Genomic DNA, 20,392 nt, shown 5'->3' with positions numbered 1-20,392 from the left:
GGTGTGGTCGTGTGAATGTGAATGAGCTACCTAGGAATAAGATATTAGAAATCGTGGCTCCCGAGATCTTTTATAAACGGATGGTAGTACAGTTGATGTGTAGATCTTATTCATGATTCGACAAGAGAATCGGAATCTTTGCGATCTTTGTTCAAGTCGGAGAGTCGGGTTCAAAGATTGTGGCCTTTGTGGAAACAATGGTGGGCTGCCTCGAGATGGGCCGAAGATCATATACGGGCCACAAAAAGTGAGGATGCTAACAAAGGAAATCAATATTCGTTTTCGCTACCCCTTCTAACGCAACAAAGACATCAGGGAGTCGATCTGTACGGCACTGTATAGGTACAGCATGCATCGAAATCAGATTCACCAGCTACACCCAAAATTGAACCTTACTACTTGAAGGTACCTACCCAGCATGTGGATCAATCAATCATGGCATCAGAGGATAACCAGCCAGGGGGTCTACGTCTAGTCCTACTACCCATGGATACATTTAAATTTCTGAGGGCTTTCCAAGGTCCACGGGCTCTCATGTTTGCTAGTGAACATCGTATACCCAGGTGATCATTTAAAACAGTTGTACAGCAATCACTAGACTCGGAAATACCTCTAATCCCCAGACCTGACTTAGAAACGGACTGGATAATTTCCAACCTCCACCTGGGCGGGGCTCCCAAGCGCTGCCCAGCTGAAGCCTCATCTACCCAAGCGATTGCAATATATGGATACTGTATCACTCTGCGTATCTTTATCTCGTCTGAACCAAATCCACTACTCGTTCGCAGTATTGATCCTTAAAGCTTTCCTGGACCGATTGCCCAAGCTTTGCCAATAGTCTCCGCAGTGCCGCGCGATCCTCATCGTCACATCTTGGTGACGGTCTCTCCCCATCCTCAATGCTTCCGATATTTTCGAGATCCTCACCTCGTATATAAGGTGAAGGGCCATATCCATCGTAGCAGCACATGTACCGATCGTGATACAGCCCGACCTTGATATCCCTCTCCTGCTCAAATGGAATATCCGGGTACCAATCACTACGGCCGATTTGAAAGTGTCGCAGTTTTGGCAGTTTCTCTGCGAAAATATCGAAAATATCGTGCCATCGCTTGTCGAACGAACCGTATAATTTTGGTCTGCCCGTGCGGCGCACCAAGGTGTCCCTACGTAGAGCGCAGGCGTCCACATTCTCTTCATTCATACCAAAGTCGTAGAGGACGGCGCAGTCATCGAAGTAGATTTCCTCGAGGGTGTCGGCATGTTTCAGAATCCAGTCGATTTGGCTATCATGGAAGAAACAAAAATTTCCTAGTGATAGCGTTTTCAGGTGTGGAAAGAACAGATTGGAGAGGTCCAGGTGAGGGTAAAAGCCATAGTATTCACGCGAGCAGAGTGAGAGATGTTGGAGAGAAGGCGCGGCAGGACTCAGCCATGTGCTGGGCAACTCCTTGAAAAACTTGCGGATTTCCGGATACTGAGATGTTTAGAAAAGATATCTCAATGGAGGATTGGGTGGGCTTTACCTCGAGGTCATGCTCAGGAGCGGCTTCATTTGACTCGGTGGTAATACTTAGGCGAAGGGACAGTAGGCCCGACAGGACCTTTCCCATTCTCTCAAGTGTTTCCGGATCTCTGGGGTTATCCACTTGCAGGTTGCGAATACCAAGATCTTGGATTGGGTGCCGTAATGATGCGAGAAGAGAGAAGAACTTATGCATTGCTTGGAAGCGAAATCGAGACGTCTGGGGCAATTCCAGGGAAAAAAAATCAGAACCCGTGCTGTCTGAAGTAAACCCCTGGTCGAAGCACAGAACGGCGGCATTCAGCCGAGGAAATTCTTTGACTTGCGGAACAAGATCGTCCCAGCCTTGGGGCCATTCTTGCTCTTCCGCCTCTTCGTAATTCTGTGCGAATTAGTTGTTGCTTGGAAGTGGATTAAGATAATCGTACTATATTTTCGTCCACGGTGTCTATGTAGATCTTTCGCGGAAGTCGACGTAGACTGGGATTGTTCAAAATCCCTTGTAACCCGTTTTGGCTTGTCTCGCTGGGTTTCAGGTGCACAGTCCTGTAGAGCTGATCGGTGGCCAGCTGTGATGTGAAACGGCAGGATTGGCGCAGCGACTTTAATGATGAATGATTCACATAGGAACACGTGCGAGCGAGCAGCTCGCTGGGCAGATTGAGAAGGCGTGACATCTAGGCGTAGTCACAGACCCGGAGTGATAACTTGCAAATTCAAGATTGAGGAGTCGAAGGGCATATTTCGCTTAGCTCCGGATCTCTAGGCTCCCATCGCGGCGTCCAAGCTTCCTAATTCGGTAAAGCCTCAATGAGTCACATGACTGGGAAGTAGACTATATCGGGAGCGGTATAACACTTATACCTAGATAAATACAGGTTTTTAAGATATCGAGTTGTAATTCATTACCTCAGATACTATTTTACAAACTAGAATAATCTAGCAATACTAAGACAATACCACTTGAATATAAATCAAACAATCCATTTTTAAAGACAAAGATTAACATAATACTATCCTGAGCACTATACTCTCTCGACAAAAAAGGAAAAAAGGACGGTCAAAAAATAGTGAGGTCGGCTTACACATCAGATATGTATGCCAAGCACGCAAAGAGCAAAGAAAAGCCTGAGATCAATAGATGGGAAACAAGGCTTACGCCACGGAGCTCTCCGCCAAGCACACGCCACAATCACAGGTATAAGCTGGGCTCAGCTCATTCCAAGAAACACTAGTAATAGTCTCAGTGACACGCTGAACCGGTCTAGCGCGAGATCCATATTGATTCTTCATTACATCAAAAATGCAATGCGTGTCCTGGCGCGTAGCTCCCGCACCTTCAACCATATTGGCCAGTCTGTTAGCGTGAATATACAGCATGGAAAGAACAACAGCGATCTGGTCGTCATTTGCAGAACGGTGTTTAATGGGGCTCTTCAAGCGGCGAGCAACAATGATCAGGCGATCAATCCGGTCCTGAAAGCAACTGGGAACAAAGTGAAGCCGGTCATCACGATCTTCGGCCTCGTTCTGATCATAACATCTTGGGACCTCTTCTCGTTCTGATCCTGGGTCACCTTCCACTTCCGATCCAGAATCTTATAATTCCGAAAATCGACCTCGCCCACACCCCGAAACCCCGCTAAACTTAGTAGCCGTGGAAGAGTGGACACGAATTTCTTAGCCATGTTTCGACTTTCATCACTGTTGAAAAAATTCACGAGAGTGCTGCCGAAGATTGATGACGATGTAATCTTGCAACTCGGCCCATTCTTTACAGTCAGGAACCCAAGGACAGGTTTTCATGTTATCCGGAAGCCAGGAGACGGTATTCATGGTGTTTTCATAGTGATACATAGGATCCATGGTGTTTTTGTATACAAAGTATCTGTATGTGTATCTGTATGTGTCCGCGAAGTCTATCGTAAGAAGTAATCAAGGGTTGCGTGGTAACGTGTGATAATATAACGGAGTCACCCAGAGAGAATGCGGAGATCTGAGAGAATATGAGTGCTTAGATGGTAAAGCTGCGGAGTGATAGTATGAGAGTGACTGGTTTCAAGTTCTATTATCCTAGAACTACTGGCGCTTCTATAGATATCTGGCAGATCTATGCAGAGTTGTGATTTATGAGCTAAACAAAGAACCTTGCAAATCATTATTATTTTTATCCAAGTCTAGAGCTTAGCTTCCAAGGTTCACACGAAGACAATAGCCTATACTAAGAACAAAGAATCAAGGAATCAAGGCCGGATTGTTTGAGGATAATTCCAAGGTTTGTAAATAAAGGATTGATAACAAAGAAGCGGAGTGTTTGAAAGACATGGGATGCTAAAAAAGGAAATCTATATTCGTTTTATCCCTACTTTGTAAAACACCAAACATATTATTCGATGTATGCAGTGTTCTATAGGTACTATTGAACTAGTTTGTTTAATCCAAAAGCTAGTTCAGAGGCAGCTTGTAGTATTAGTGTCCTAAGATAAGTAAATATCACTATTTAGATTTAAAGCTGGTTATGAAAATACTTCTAATACCATATTTATATTACCCTATTACTTTTGATACTATTTTATCCTTGTAGACTATACACCTCTAGTATTTCAGACCGTTAAAGATATAACTTGAACTATATAGTACGTTGTATATGGATTAATATTCCTATAGCGATTCAAAAACTATCTAGCTATCAAGACTTTCATGACTATAATGATCGGGTAGAGCTCAGAAAATATGGGGTAAATACAGATATAACTAGCAATTTATAAGAATTTCTATCAGTTCAGTACTACTCCGAGGACTATATCTTTGATGAAAAGAAAACAGTAGTAACATCTACTGATAGGTAAGTCAAAAGATAGTAGAGTCAGCTTACATCCATGCCCAGCTATCAAATATGTTTACCGAACAAGTCCTTAGTTGTCGCGACAAAAAGGAAAGGAAACTTGAAAGATCAATAAATACTTAGGTAAAAGTAGACTTATACCTTAGAACTCTCCATCGAGCACATATTACAATCACGCGCATCAGGTAGGCTCAGCTTATTCCAAGCAAGGAAAGCCTGGGTTCCACGTAGACTTGGTTGGGCCTGAGATCCCACTGATCAGCACTGGCAGTCAACTCTGTATCCTGACGCAGAGCCTCCTCCCAATTTCCTTGATCGATAGCCTGCTAATATGAATATATAGCATGGAAATAATGGTATTGGTCTCATCGTCATCCATAGAAGGTTTTACAATTTCTAACATCAAGTACAAAACATTATCAGCAATGCGGTTCAATCGGGGGTGAAAGCAAGTCGGAAGACGATCACCTCTGCCGCTCACGCCTCTGATGACCTTTTTCGCATACCAATCTAATATCGAGTTTATGTGCCTTGCTAGTGTATTGTAAACAAATTCATGAGCCTCCAACTTGACTTGTTTTTTAGGAAGCTTGCTGGGTGACGAATATACCAACCCGGCATTGAATTTAGTAACCCTGGAAGTTCTGCGCAAACAAATTTCTCAGCCTTCAACTTGTTACGCTTTTCAGCAACTGAACAAGAGTACTGCCGAAGATCGATGACCAGGCGGTCCTGCAACTCGGCCCACTCGCCATCGGTGCCACAGAAGAATGGAGTGAAAAAGCCATGATGGCTGGTCATGGTGTATATATATATATATGGGTATATAGATAGGTCACTGTAGGTAGATGTATATTACCTAGTGTAATGGAGATTCTCGCTCTTCAACAAGCAGAGATCCCGTGAGGTGGCACCTCAGCAATAAGGTGTCTGTAACGGGATAAGCTGTTATAAAGAAAGCTCGTGCGTTACCTACCTTACTATATATACTAGTGCCTGCTTATATCGAAGCGAGAGCTTCAATGCTGATGGTCTTTTTGGACTATTGGAATAGCATGTGAGCGTAGGCATTTGCTGTTACAATATTAATAAGTAGCATATAGATATTCTAGCCCTTAGTAGGATAGCTAATTAAATAAAAAATTTGATAAGTTGAAGTGGATATTAGTATATTCCCTTACTATAAATATATATAATTTGTAATGGTTACTAAGTTATCAGGCTAGAGACTGGGCAAGGGTATCGGATGGTAGAGATCAGATTGGACAGTCGGTACACAGACTGATTCTTGAGGAGATCAAGAATTCTGAATGATTGTGGGATCTTTAAATACACTAGGGTTCGAGTGGATCTCGATAAGCAGGTGGATCGAAGGGGATTCGAGTACGGATCAACGTCGAATGTCTGGGGTGCTGTATACTCGAATCCTGTCATGGGGCTCGTGTCAAAGAGGGTGAGCTTCGGTAAGTAGTAATCAACTCTCTTTGTATTCCCTTTGGCAATCCGACCTTGTCTCAGCTACGCAGGGCTTACTTGAAGCTACTAATAGCTTTTTAGTAGCTTCTAGTGGATCAAATATTAGAGCTACCTGCATGTGATTAACTTCATAAAGTTCATTAGTAACATCTAGGAGCTATTAGAAAGTGCAGTAGGCACTACCAACGGGACGTTCTGAAGGTTGGTATAGAGACTGCAGATGCGCTCGACGGGTTCCGGCAGCTTAGGATCTTCAAGTTTGATACATGATGCGTAGATAGAGGTGGTTGCGGGATGACCTTGGAGATATCCCCGTGATATCAAGTCATCGCTAGAAGAGGTCGCGAGGCCACTCGTCCGCGTTCTTGATGCAGTATCCTTATTATCGACTTAGGGAGACCAGACCAGACCAGGATGCAAGATAGACATAGAGGAATCAGCCAGGACGAAAAAACAATGCATGGGAACGCGCGACTTCATGTGCTCATCGGCAGAGGGTATTATGGGTATAGTGCTATGCTGCTCTCTAAAGACCAAGGTTGAAAAACGTAAGATCATTAATGGATTCTGGACATCCCTCTCAGGTGGTTTCCGGCCTGGGGCCTATCCCCACTGCCTTCTGGCAGTTCCATCTTCCCTCCTAGCGCACCCCGATAGCTCTCATCCATCTGGGCTCATCCATCCTGTTTCTCCTGCGTAGGCCTTCTCCAGCGCCATCAATCATCTCTAGTTATGAGCGTCTAATTCGTGAACTGAATTGGTCGCAAGCTCCGCGGGCTGATTTTGCCCAGATCCAGCCAATTCGGCAAGCTGAGAGCCAGGAGCCGGTCCGACGCCAGTGGGGTGCGAGTCGGCAGGTTTCTTCTCCGACATGCTCTTCGCGGAAGTGAGCACATCTGCCTTTGCGTTCCCGGTCGCGCTTGCTTCATACGGGCCCTGGGGTGTATTCTGCTGATTTGCGAGCTTGGCTTTTCGTTTTCGACGGCCAAGGAAGAAGAATATCGCAGCGACGATGAGGAAAGCACATACGAGACCAACAACGATTCCGGCTATCGCACCGCCGGATAAGGTCGACCCAGAGGAGGAATCGGAGGATGTAGATGGACTTTTTGAAGTCCCTGTAGTCGCTGTAGTCTGGGTCGCAGTAGAGATAGAGGCTGTGGCGGTTGGTGCTCCCGAGACGAGTACTCTGATACCGCGAAAGCGCCCGCCGCCAGCGAAGGCCTCCCATTTATAATCTGTGCAGGAGGTGTTGAAGTCGCTCGGGCTGTGCTCGCTATCCGGGCATTCTGTACGATGATATATCAAAAGGCAAGCCTTCAAAGTGTCTTCGGGATCCCATGAGACTGCATTTTTATTAGGAAGATCGATATCGGTACAGTCCAAATTCTTGGTCCCGTGGATGGTGGTCGTCTCGTTGGATGAGTTGGTGTATCGAAATGTCCACGCTTGGACCAGTGGAAGAAGAGCGAATATATAGAGTAGGAGGTCCATTGTCAGCCTGATGGGCCTAGCGAACATGGCGAGCGAAGACTGCCAGTATCAGCCCTAGGGACTATGGGGACTTGAGTAAGGTGGGCTACGGGACTTGAGTAAGGTAAGACTCGATGTGCTGACAAGGCAGGGGAAAGGCTGGTTGGGATCACGCCAAGTTTGGGTGCCGGCCATGACAGAATGACTAATGCTATGGGCGTGATACTCACAGTACTTATCGTTTGCGGGTTAATACGCAGACGAGAAAAGTTTTATTGCGCGAGGCTGGGATATGCGACAGATCGAACTATCTATTTCCTAGCGGTTTCGTAATAATGGTAATACTATGACGTCCCGCCTACTCCAAGGGCAATGATTGATCGAAACTTACTCAAATACGGTATAGTGGGCCATTGAAACAGAGGAGCCCCAAGTGGGCACATGCAGTAGTTCAACTAGTGTTCAGGGTTCAGAGAGCGTACAGCCTCGCACTACTGCAAGAGAATCCCTGCCAACCGGACTGACTCCCCGTCTCGGGTTAGTTCTCCGTATCGGTTTCTCTCCAGACGTATCCCCCACCGTGGCTTTGCACTCCAGGGCATCGGCGACATGCGAGCCATGTGACTGGGGGGTGGTGCGGACCACTAGCTTTACTAACTAGTATTATCTACATATCCACATCATCATATGAATCATCAAAAGGACAATTGAAAACTCAAATAAAAAACGGCATAAACCTCGCAGTCCTCTCATTCCACTTATCCCATTCCTTCCCAAACTGCCTTTGCAACTTCTCCTCCTTATCCTTAACACGAGCCCGCATCAAAAAAAAAGACCAAGAACAACTAACCCCGCAAGAATCGGTAATCCCCAACTATCCAAAACATGTATAATCTCACCCGAAATCCAACACGCCGGAGCCCCATCCCAGCGAAAGAATAACCCAGCAACGCCAAGACCAACCAGCACAAGCCCCGTATAACCCGGATGCTGAATCCAACGATACACACCCGACGTAATAAGCCTATCAGGCGCAGCAAGATGAAAAGTAAATGAGCAACCGAGTCCTCTATATGCATAGAAACGAACAGCAGATCTGAGGTATATGTTAAAGAACGACAGGTACGTTATATCGCTTCAAGTGAAAAGATCTGCATTGCGATTTTCGACGCGCGGACATATGTGCGAGATGCGGGTTGGTACAACATATTCGGACATAAACACAATGACAGCATGATAAAGTAAGACGAAAAGAACAATCGACCGAACGATAGCTGCGAAAGACCCGACGAAGAAGCTTAGTCGGTCTTTGATGTTTCGTTCCTTAGGCGGTGGCGGGGGATTCGGTGGGGTTGCGCAGAGTGCGAAGGAGTGACTCGCTGCGAGGATGTTGATGATGAGAGCTAAGGGTCCTGGAGCCAATGTGTAAAGATTCTTGAATTTTTATGTTGGTGTTCGAACCAATGCCGCCGAGACAGATCAATGTGCATGTGGACAAGCAAGAGAGACCGTGGACCACTTTCTCTTTCGATGTCGGAATTGGACCGCTCACCGAACAAAAATGCTGCAATGTACCCACACTCATCAAAGTAATATATCCTTCTTCTTGGGAGGGAAGTCACCCACCGACGATCAAAAGTGGAAGCCGAATTTGGACGCAGTGCGAGCCTCAATACGATTTGCGATCGCTTCGGGCCGTCTCGAAGCCACCTAGGCTTGCCGACAAATTGATAGAATACCTCTTCTTACTAATCCCCAGTACCTTGTGACAGACGGTAGACGCGCTTCAACTGCCGAGGATAGGATGTTGAACACGTGAAGAAGCGCCTTCAAGCAAGTCTACTAACCAATACTAACCCAAAGAGACCAGCTCTGAGATTGGAAGCGGAAATGATAAATACGGAAGGAAATACGTATGGGCTCCAAGGAGACACAGCGTATACCCAAACATGCATGTACTGGTAGATTGGTGATAGTTGCCCTTTCGGCTCAGCCGCCGGGCGTTAATGAATTGTGTGTGTGTGTGTGTGTGTGTGTGTGTGTGTGTGTGTGTGTGTGTGTGTATTGAAACGTCCCTCAATCGTTTACTGACACACGAAAGATGTTTCACGTCGTGGGTAAAGAGGCACTTAACGACCACACCGAGTATTTCGCCTGAAAGAAGTTCGAGCCAGGCGGGCTGACGTGCTGAGGACATTGCCAAAGGAAGGATCAGTTACTTTATTATCTGATCCACTTAGCTCGATTTACAACTCGCCATTGCCGTCTTACAGTGCTAGTAAAGCTGCTTTAAATGTGATGATGGTTGAGCATTCAAAAAAACTAGGACCGAAAGGAGTGAAAGTCTTCGCGGTGTGTCCTGGGTTTGTTTGTTCTAATATTCGAGGGAAAAAGCAAGAGCAGATTAATGGCCATGGACGCGCGGGTAATCCTCTAGTCTCTGGCCAACTTGTGTTAGATATCATACAGGGCAAAAGGGATCATGTTGTTGGAAGATGTATACACAAAGATGGAGTCTATCCCTGGTGGAGTCTATCCCTGGTGAGCATGGTCGATGTTGCACTGATTGAATAACAAGGCTTCTCCGTCAATTTTAGAGATCTAGATATGTTTACTTTTTAATCAATTATCTTGATAGACGTTCAAAATCATGCAATTCACTATTTACAATGTTTTGTGACGAGTAAGCCCCCTAGGCTATCACTTCGACATGGGAGTGACAGAGAAAGGTGACAGCTTGCCAGATTCGCGAGACATAGTCTAGCTTTGGTATTTGACTTGTTTGCATTATTATAGAAAATTCTAGATCCTTTGGATTGTGAATACAGTTACGAGACAAATCATTGTATTCTACTTAGAGTCATGCATGGTATCGAGACTGATACGGGAATATTGATATTCCGCATATATACCTGATATGGACTAAAAGTTCTTGGCAGTGGGGCTGTAGGATCATTCTAAGAGAGTAGACGGTTGCGCCAGTTTCGGGACGTACTGAATAAGAAAATAGTAATCAAGCTACTCGCAAGTCTGAAAATTTGGACCAAAACCATTATACGAGAATTTTAATGGAGATTTTAATTTATCTCAAATCAGCTTCCAGAAGTTAGCGAACCATCTGAGTCCGTGTAAGGCTTAGCACAGCAACAGTACAATTACAAGTCAGTACTTGAGGATTTCTAGTGGTGCTTGAACGACGCCGATACCAACCATCCTTCAATAATTCGTAAATCTACTCTAAGAGAACAAGGTACGTTCACCAACTGTTGAACCACTAACCGTGACCAACTAGCAACGCGTAACATATAGCAGTACTAGGAAAGCCTAGGCAGGATTATTGCCTATCAAATAGTAGTAACACATGGTTTTTGGAACATATTTTATTTGCTAGGCCCTAATTTAGGGAGTGGACACACTTCTATTATTTTTATGATAGAATAGTAAGCAATTTTATTCTAGTATACTAGACTTTATAAAAATATTTACAAATCTATGATAGTTCTATTAACCTAATAGTCATACTTATATGTTCTGTCCTTAAAAGAGAAGCATCTAGTGTTGAAGTTTGTGAAGAGGCTGGCTGAGATTGAGTGATGTGATACTATCTAATTGGTTCTCGGCAAAACTGTATCGACTCAAAATTACTCTAATATATGTCTAACATTGGTTCATAATAATTCATAAATACTGACCTCTTTTATAGTAATATCCCGATCTAAGCATTCGCTAGAGTTTCTTCTCCAACCCCTTCTCTTTACTTCGTTTTTGGATTGGTATGCGCTTCCCTGACATGAGTTATTGGGTATATAGAAGGCCCTAAGCAAGTATAACTGTGACTTTATCCCCAAGCTCTGTCAAGAATTTCCTAGTGTTCTGCCCCAGATCGCCCGAAATGTATTCGTACAAAGAAGGAATTCTGACTGATGGTTTATATCACTTTTGCCGACCGACCAAGACTCCGTAATTTCATTTTCTTATATTATACAAAGTATTTCCGGAAATCGGTGTCACCGTTGTACTCTTTCATTGTCACCCTAACCCTAAATTGCCAAGATACACTAGACTATATCGAGCAATAAATATAGCAATTTTCCGTTTTTTTACAAATACAGTCACTTACAGAGTTTCAGCTACATATCATATGCTTCCGTGTGTAAGGTAGATACGAGTATTGCTGCAATCTTTGGGAGCACTGCAAACAGTTCAAACAGCTCCAGGCTCTTGAGCCAAGAAACACTAAATCGTATTCGGAGACTTATCGGAATATCGATTTCCCGGTTTTTCTCTTGCGTTACACATCCAAATTACGCATCGCAGGTCCATGAGTTTATTATTAGTATGTCATTTTGGAACACAGTACACCAGAAAATTTCAGTAACTAACAATTCAAAAATTCCTCTCGAACTGACACACGTCTTATGGTTGTGCTGATTGAAAATGAACCTGATTGGCGAAGTTTCTACTAGACCTGGCTACGACCCTCCGCATGGGTCCCTACCCCAGAACCTCGAACCTCCCCTCTTGAGGGGAGGTTCCAACCTTCCGACCCTCAACCTACCCTGAGGATCGTTGAGGTTCAGTATGCGGACCCTCGGCGACCCTCAACGACCCGCATTTGCATAAATTTTCGACGCCTTACCTCTTTCGGTTGGATAAAATTGATGATTCATCTATGTTTTTTATAGCTGTTCCGTCAATTTGTAGATATTTTACTGAATACTCCATCAATATAGCGAATTATAAATAAATATTCATGTAAAAGTAAACCGTAGACATGGTCACCCACAGATTACAAGTAATATTTGATGATATCGATATAGGGGGTGGTCAGTGGCGGTTGTCGACAAAAATGCATGTAAAGTTGTAAATATATATATTGCAGATAGTGTAACCTATGTGTATCTTCATTTGTAGAACCACTGTTTTTTAAGAAAGCTATAAAAACGTGGTTCAAATAACCTCATTTTTACATCATTTGAGCTGTTATATCTTCTTCTATTACTTTTTCTTCAAGAATTCAGGACAAATAATCTAAATATGTTGTAAATCCGGTTCAAAGATTGCAATTATTGGACTTGGTCGTTCTGATCAAGACTTTTTCTCAACTTGAGGGTCTCTTTTGAGGGTCGATGCGGGTAGTGAGGGTCCCCTTGAGGGTCGCTGCGGGTAAGCGAGGGTCTATTTGAGGGTCGCTGCGGGTAAGCGAGGGTCTATTTGAGGTTCATTGAGGTTCGTTTATTATGCTAGCCAATCAGATCTAGCTATGTGGAAACAAAAGATGATAGATCAATTCTAGCATATAGAACAGGGATGAACGGATGCCCCAAGAATCTTGCGTATCTTTTTCTACAAATTAAACAGTAAGTTCCTCACTCTCTTCTTCCTCAGTCATAGTACTATCTTCTAGTTACTAAATCTGTCATGTCGCAGCTCTCCGATGTCTACGCATCATCTAGCTTCGATGGGGTGCAATTAGACACGCTACAATACCTTGTTCCTAACGATTCCCTATCCCAACGCGAAAGCCAGAGTCAACTACTATCCGAAAGTCAGTTTGGATCAGTTCCAGACCTTCCAGACCTTCCAACCCATCGATCGCGCGTGGCACCTCAGGCCCCAGACACTCTTACACGAATCAAACCAGACCGTATCAACGAGTACGTTGTCTTTACAACTACAATGACCGCAGAATTTATTCAGTGGTGGCTTGAAACCGACTTTGGTAAGAAGAAGCGGATCAACTGGGATGTGAACCGTCGTGCAGAGTGCTGGAAAGGGTTTCAACAAGTTGCAAATACCAAAGATGGGAAGCCAGGCGTTATATGCAAACGGTGCCGTACAATTCTTGAGCACCCAACTACCAACCATACTGGAACCTCATCGATGCAGAAACATCTCGATGGGCTAAGGTGCCGACAGCGAATACCGAAGAAGGGTAATATCCAGCAACTACTTAGTGACGCGGTATATTTGAACCAGCCTATATTTAATATCAATACTAATACTATTTTCACTATTATTTAGGCTGAGAGAAGACCAGCGCCTACCTTTACCCAGCAAATATGGGAGCAGAAGATCCTAAACCTGATCACTGTATCGCATTTACCCTTCCTATTTGTCGAACATCAAGAATTCCACGACCTCCTTTCCTACGCACGGCTAGCACCCACACTACCAAGTGTTCCATCAAGAAAGGTGATTCGTGAGCGCCTTCAGGATTTTGTTATAGAACATCAACAGGAGACACTACAACGGCTTCCATCTAGTGCAAGAATGTCGATTGCGCTTGACTGTTGGACTTCTCCATTCCAGCAAGCATTCATGGCTATCACAGGATACTTCCTAGACCAGGAATGGGAGTATCGCGAGGTTCTCCTTGGGTTTGAGCCAATATCTGGATCTCATACTGGAGTGAACCTCGGTAGGGTTGTTCTCCAGATCCTAGAGAAGCACCAGATCGCTGACCGTATACTGGCGGTGACAACTGATAATGCGTCTAATAATAAGACACTTATCGCAGCGGTGAATGATTCGACTAAGACGCTACAGCAAGAGACAGATTCTACAATTGTCCAAGTGCCCTGCCTTGCGCATGTTATTCAATTGAGTCTAACTGATTTACTTGGTAAAATTAAGGCCGCCCCGAAGAATAACAACACCGAGACGGAATGGTCTGAAGATCGTGTACATTCACTTCGTGCACGCCAGCAGAAACATGAGATCGCCGATACTCTAAATAAGGTAAGCTTAAAGCTTCTATTTACGAATCATAATCCAATAACGATAATAATCCTTATAGGTTCGCGGCCTTGCAGTTTATATCAACGGAAGCCCTCAACGCAAAGAAGCCTTCTTGAATCTTCAATCTAATAATGCTGGGATAAGGCTTCTCCCAATCCAGGATGTCCGTACACGATGGAATTCGACATTTCTGATGCTTCGGCGGGCGAAAAGACTTCATGACATATTCGACAAGTACTGCAAGGACTACACCCAAACCCATTTTGCATTGAGTATTGAGGGGTGGCGGCAGATTGACTATCTACTTTGTATTCTCCAGCCCTTTTTTACGCTTACTACGCTAGTTTGTCGTACTAAAGACTCGAGTATCCACCTTATCTTTAGGATTTATAACAAGCTTTTTGATCATCTTGAAAGATCAATTCGTCAGCTTCGTCGAAAGAAAGTTCACTGGAAACAGCTGATGCTTTCCTCCCTTGAGGCTGCGAAGGAGAAACTGAAGAAATACTACGGCGAGACAGATGATATCGAAGGTAATCTTTATGCAATTGGGACGATCTTAGCGCCATCAAGTAAGATGGAGTTCTTTTCAACAGGTGATTGGGACCTAGATCCTGAGATAGGAAAGGACTATAGAAAAGAATACCGCAAGAGTCTTCAGTCTCTTTTCGAGAGATATAGCCAACGTGTACCATCAGATATGATACAGCCTAATAGCCAGTTATTAATAACTGAATCGGAGCTAGAGAGGGCCCTTGACGGTGATTCTTCACCACGATCAATTGCTCCACAGTACGACGAGCTCACCAAATATCTCCAGAGTGGTAAGTAAATAAGCCTATGTGATGAATCATATAACTAACCTCACCTGATTAGATACTATTAAAGGATCTGTTCGGATCTTCTGGAAAGATCATCAGAGAGAGTTCCCTGTTCTTGCAAGCATTGCCCGTGATATCATGTCAATTCCAGCAACTGGTGCCGGAGTTGAGCGTCTGTTTAACTCTGCTCGGGATGTATGCCACTACCGCCGGGGGTCGTTGAATCCAGAGACTATTCGTGATATTATGTTGTACATGTGTACAACAAAATTTGATATTGAGGAGGAGCAGCGGCTGATTCTCCAAGAGTATCTCTTAGACCATGAGATAGCAGCTTCGGCAGAAGCACTTGATGTCCAGACACATACCTTCGAGGCTATCAGTGATGACGAGGAGGAGGATATTGAGTTGCGTCTTGATACACCGGCTGCTGTATCAATTATGCAAACAACCCCAAACGTACCGCCACTCTCAGCGGTTGCCGCTGGAAAGCGGCCTGCGGTCACTTCTGGTGATGAGGAAGATTCTGATGCCGATGGATTTGTGAACCCGGAGGAGAACCTATTATTATCCTTCCCTAATACGCAGCATCGTGTATCAGGTAGGATACGGAAGAAGTCGAGACTACTGGATGGGTATATAGTTTGACTCTTGGCTTGTTAGAACTATGACTAGACACTATGCTATAGATGTAATGTAAACCATTCAAAAATTAAACCCCTATTCGAGGATGAACCTATGGATGCAATAAGGAGTGTATCCTCCTGTAAGGCTATACAATGATGAAGTTTTTAGTTTACAATTACAATGAAATACAGCTTGTTTCTACATAATTTATGCAATTGACGCCCAGTCACGTCTTTTACCTGTTTGTTATGTTTGACGACCCTCAGGGTCCCCGCGGGTAACCCTCATGAGGGTCGGCCTGGGTACGACCCTCCCCGCGGGTCCAGGTCTCGGACCCTGACCCTCCGCATGGGGAGGTGAGGGTCAGGGTCGTGGAGGGTACCCGCGGGTTCTAGCCAGGTCTAGTTTCTACCAACATAGCATTTGATCCTACCCTGCTTCCCTGCTGATATAGAAGGACGATATCATTCGTTGTCATATACTTTGACACGGCTATTACCTTTTTGAAATAAAAAAAACCAATTTATCTATTATTGTAATATCTCCATAAGTATTATTTGCCCTAAGCCCTTGAATTCGTTTTAACAACGGACCGTCTTGCACTTCACTATCGTTATCCTTGATGGAGCGACGGCGTGAACATTTGCACCAACTCGACCATTTCGGGTTCGATCCCGCTCCACAAGCTACGCGCACAAAACATCAAACGAAAGAAAAGAAGAGCACTTGCGATTCAAGTGCAACCGATGTTCGTAATCTAACTCGCGAAGTGGCCACAAGGCTATCCTTTGATGAACATGAGTCGCATAATGCATCGAGATCGCGTCACTGCAACGATAATTCGCTTAAGTCCCCTTTGAAGCTCCCAGACAAAGAAAATACAGAGAAAAAGAACAACTTCTGGGGCTTTGATCCAGCTATTGATCAAATTCAAAGGTCAGTTGCCTTGGAAGAGGAACGATCGGAGCATAAAGACAATAATGAAAAGACCACGGGAAAGCAAGAATAACGACAAATATGGATAGGAAATATTACTAGTAAGGCTAGATGCTCGAGCTAGTATCGATGTCGGAACAAGGTATTAAAATGACACATAATATGAATTTTCATTTTTTGCAGGGTTTTACTTTCTGAATGGACTGATTAACGTAAGAAATAATCTGGTATGGTCTGAATTACAGTGAAATTACACTAGAGATATGCGTTTGAGCATATCAAAGTATGTATTTTAGGAAAATATTTGGCTTACATATACTGGAGGCCAGTTCTAAAATATGTCTGGAGAAGTCTTTAGATTGGCGGGTTTTTGCTAAGATTATGCCAAACATCTGATGAAATTTAAAAAAATGGCGTAGATTCCTGGTCGCTTCATTATACCATGATTCATTTTTTGTAAGCTATGAGGCCATCATAGACAGTAACAAGTCTTCAAGCTGCGGATTTTGGAGTTCTGGAGTCACGTCTGGTAAATCTACATCGCAATCGTACAGGGAAGGAATTCTTTGTTGCATTCCCGTAGGAGGCAATTGATCCCGAGCGTTTCTTTCGCTGCTTGGATTTTCGGATGGAGCAAAGTCACCTGGCATGTCCTTCTCAGCCTCAGAACCAGGTCTACCACTTTGGGCTGACGAATATTCTTCTTCTTCTTCTTTTGTGCTTGGAGTTTGATAGGGTTGATGAGCTACTGGTGGCATGTCACTCAGGTCAAACTCCCTTGCGGCTGTGAGGCTGTGGATACATTTATTGGCAAATTCAAAAGAACGATAAGCAGCGCCTGAGGTGTTTCCTAGGCATTGCAACCATCGAATACCTTTCTTCGCTGCTTTCAAAACGTCTCCGGTTGGTTCAGAAACAACGTGAGCTTCTCCAAGCTTGGTTGGTACCGGTCCAACTGATATATCGAGTAGTAGGATTACGGTAGCTTGTGTGAGGACATGGACAAAATCCCACCACTGAAGCAGCTCATAAGACCACTTCAATGACACTTGATCAGGTAGCAATTTGATGATGGCGAGAGAAGCTTGAAGACAAGCTAAGGCTGAGAGATTACTAAATCTCGAGCGGGGTAACCGTTTGCCAGACGCCTTCCCCGCTTTTTCGAAAGCAGGACGGTTCAGGCAAGGCCGATTCAAAATAATTCGAGTGCTGTAATAGCTCATAGCCAGAGATATTTGGAACGCCGATTCAATCGTGTGGAGGAGATTGCCATGGTTGTCTTGGAAGTGAAAGGCAGGGTTTAACCGAGATACCCAGTGATCCATCCTTTTGTTATATACTGATATTCGGTTCTCAATTCTGCCCCAATCTATTCGATTGCTTTGGGTTGAATAGACGCCACTGCTGATGGCGTGAGCGATGAGAGATAGATCGACCATGTAAAAGTGATAGAGAGATGGACTCGGATGTAGTGTCTTGAGTAATTTGTCGTGAATATCCGTGATCTTTGGATTTGTTTGCATTGTCCAGCATAGATTACGGAGTTGCGAATGCGTGACATCATCTCTCTGTTGGCCAACAAATCCGGTATGAGCCAAGCTAGGAAGTGGTAGTGGCGGAGGCAAGGAACTGGAGGCTGATCCAATACAAGAGACTCTTCCAGTCATAACCGAGAGGAGATGTTCCAAGCGGAATATTGACCACCAAAGCTGCTTGCGGGCTTCCTCAGAATCGGCGTCAAGCCCATCGTGCTTTTTGTGAAGATTCATTCCCAAGGAAATTCCAGACCGTGCAGCGATTCCAATCATTTTCCACGATCTAGAAAGGAAGCGCGTTAGGCTGGACTGGAAACGCTTTATACCTCAACGACTCACCTATTTATCTGTGATATGGTGAGGAAATAGAAAGCCATCAACGACTCAAATTGCACTTGCTGCAGATCGTCATGCTGGTAAAGCATATTTTCCGAGACACTGAGTAGTTTGGCCCGGGTAAAGAAAACGTCCTCGCTGATGTCTGGAACTTCTTCTCCAGACAATCGCAAGATAGCAGATCCGATGGCAAAGATAATATTCAAGATTGCAAGCCACTTCCGACCCGGATTCAATCTATCTAGGTAGCAATGGTCGTATTGGGCACAAAATAGGTCTCGTCGAATTAATGGTAGGGAGGGTTGCACCTTGTCGAGGTAAACGCGGAATAGCTCATCTGATAGAGCTTTTGACGGTAAAGCAAACGCATTCGGCACAGCTCGGTTTCTCAAGCTTCTGTCATCAAGATGGTAATTTGTTGACGACAACGAGTCATGCGGCACGCATTGCAGTGAGGATTGAGGCTGCGTGATTTTGTCGTCATATTGCCTCGTTGCTTCAAGACCCAGCCGCTGCATCCATACAACCTCAGAGTTTTTTCCCATGTAGCCAGTTGCCCGACTCTTCTCGTCCCGATTAAAATCTTCGCTAGCGACATCAACATCATCAAGAGAGCCCATAGACGATGCAGATGAGGCATTAGAGTTCTGTCTCCTGTGTTTTGAATCTCCAGTCTGTGGGTTTCGCTAAAATAGAACCCCCATCAGATATCGTGATACTCGTTCTGGGCGATAAGCAAACCTTTAGGAATTTGTCGATACGATCCGCGATGGGACCTTCGAATTCTACAGATAAGTCTCGAAGAAATCCTTCATATGCTTCCCTCTTCCCCTGTTCCGACTCAAAGTCCTTTTGGAGCCTGACAAGTTTTCTATCCGAATATAAACATTTGTCGAGACCCTGAGCAGTACACTGTGCGCAGCGTGGTCGATTGCCGTCGCACTTTGCTTTCCGTGCTCGGCACGCGTCGCAAGCGCGACTAATGCGTCGCCCGCTAGCCGCCCGTCTTTCGTGCGGTATTCGCGGAATAGGCAATTTATTTGTCATGATGTTGATGAATACGAAAAAAAGAAGGTTTTTCGCTCATCAAAAGAGTACGGCAAAGAAAAGAAATAGTGATCTGTGTGAATGGAGTGGCGACAGTAGTTGGCTCAGAAGGACTCCGCTAACAATTCCATGACGTCATGCCAACTCAACAATTGTCGTCTGTGTTCGTGCAACGAATTCTCGCGCCCTAGACCGCGAATAGTAGAATTATGGGTTTATTTAGGACTGCCAGAAGATGTTTCTGCTCTTTCTTTGTCCAAATGTCCTGTTGTGCGACGAGCCATGGCTCCCAACCTACCAGATCTACGCTCGATTTGACTTGTAGTATGGCGGTGATTGGCCATTTATTTTCCTATAAGCCGGAAGTGGTGGCCGAAATAAGCAAAAAATTATTTAAATGCCACGGTCAAACCTGCAGCCTTCGTCATCTTCTGCTTGACCTTCGGATTAATTTTCCAAATACCAAGCTGTAGGGAGATTTTGAAGTAGAATGTACAGTAACTAAAAGTGTCAGGCTGCCAGCTTCCGCCCTTACAGGTAATAAACGCTTTCCCCGCTAGTATAATAATCCGGTAATTCACGTTACAATCCAAAACAGATGAGGGTGACGAGTTTCTTCCGAACGCACTTTAGTGTATCTTGGCATATAGGGTTCGGGGAACAATTAAATAGTGTTGGGAGTGACACCAATTCCCGGAAATACTGATTTACTATTTTAATCCTGTGTATTATTTACTTCTAGACATTCCTGATGTCAGACTCGGACTAATAGGAATATAAATATTGAAGGACGGGAATGCTCGCTGGCTGTCTGTCAAGCAGACGGGTCGATCACAAGAGGACAAAACCACCACACTCGCAGAGTGCAGGAGAGTAGCAGACGAAGCGTGACGCTACAGAGGAACAATAGAACGAAGAATAGAACCTTTCATTCGCAGTATATCGATACCGCAGCCTTAGTAGCCTCAGTAGAGCATTTCATAAGGGGGAACATGCATGATTGTTATTGATACTATCGAACGAACGCTAC

At 44.5% G+C, this 20,392-nt stretch overlaps 6 protein-coding genes across 6 annotated transcripts; 3 read left to right on the top strand and 3 right to left on the bottom strand.

Moving 5' to 3' along the window:
- Positions 1 to 751: 751 nt before the first annotated feature.
- On the bottom strand, positions 752 to 2,202 carry N7533_011532 (uncharacterized protein; the record flags this gene model as incomplete). The annotated part of the gene is made up of 3 exons (XM_057108182.1): positions 752 to 1,477; positions 1,527 to 1,907; positions 1,954 to 2,202. 3 exons carry the CDS (start codon positions 2,200 to 2,202, stop codon positions 752 to 754), a joined length of 1,356 nt encoding a protein of 451 aa, XP_056955560.1.
- A 631-nt stretch (positions 2,203 to 2,833) lies between these two features.
- N7533_011531 (uncharacterized protein) lies at positions 2,834 to 3,091 on the top strand (the record flags this gene model as incomplete). Its single annotated transcript, XM_057108181.1, has 1 exon — positions 2,834 to 3,091. One exon carries the CDS (start codon positions 2,834 to 2,836, stop codon positions 3,089 to 3,091), a length of 258 nt encoding a protein of 85 aa, XP_056955559.1.
- A 3,481-nt stretch (positions 3,092 to 6,572) lies between these two features.
- On the bottom strand, positions 6,573 to 7,367 carry N7533_011530 (EGFR-like transmembrane domain-containing protein; the record flags this gene model as incomplete). The annotated part of the gene is made up of 1 exon (XM_057108180.1): positions 6,573 to 7,367. The coding sequence occupies one exon, from the start codon at positions 7,365 to 7,367 to the stop codon at positions 6,573 to 6,575; it is 795 nt and encodes a 264-aa protein (XP_056955558.1).
- A 5,373-nt stretch (positions 7,368 to 12,740) lies between these two features.
- Positions 12,741 to 15,552, top strand: N7533_011529 (uncharacterized protein; the record flags this gene model as incomplete). The annotated part of the gene is made up of 5 exons (XM_057108179.1): positions 12,741 to 13,283; positions 13,344 to 14,060; positions 14,119 to 14,884; positions 14,937 to 15,482; positions 15,545 to 15,552. 5 exons carry the CDS (start codon positions 12,741 to 12,743, stop codon positions 15,550 to 15,552), a joined length of 2,580 nt encoding a protein of 859 aa, XP_056955557.1.
- Positions 15,553 to 16,130: 578 nt separating this feature from the next.
- On the top strand, positions 16,131 to 16,517 carry N7533_011528 (uncharacterized protein; the record flags this gene model as incomplete). Its single annotated transcript, XM_057108178.1, has 1 exon — positions 16,131 to 16,517. One exon carries the CDS (start codon positions 16,131 to 16,133, stop codon positions 16,515 to 16,517), a length of 387 nt encoding a protein of 128 aa, XP_056955556.1.
- Positions 16,518 to 16,905: 388 nt separating this feature from the next.
- Positions 16,906 to 19,362, bottom strand: N7533_011527 (uncharacterized protein; the record flags this gene model as incomplete). Its single annotated transcript, XM_057108177.1, has 3 exons — positions 16,906 to 18,262; positions 18,319 to 18,989; positions 19,057 to 19,362. The coding sequence occupies 3 exons, from the start codon at positions 19,360 to 19,362 to the stop codon at positions 16,906 to 16,908; spliced, it is 2,334 nt and encodes a 777-aa protein (XP_056955555.1).
- Between the last annotated feature and the right edge of the window lie 1,030 nt (positions 19,363 to 20,392).

This window comes from Penicillium manginii (assembly GCF_028828005.1).
Source record: "Penicillium manginii strain IBT 31320 chromosome Unknown utg000008l:1.0-3226943.0:1.0-3228205.0, whole genome shotgun sequence".
NCBI classification, from domain to species: domain Eukaryota; kingdom Fungi; phylum Ascomycota; class Eurotiomycetes; order Eurotiales; family Aspergillaceae; genus Penicillium; species Penicillium manginii.
Note: the sequence above shows the minus strand (reverse complement) of the source record. Positions and strands in the feature narration are given on the sequence as shown.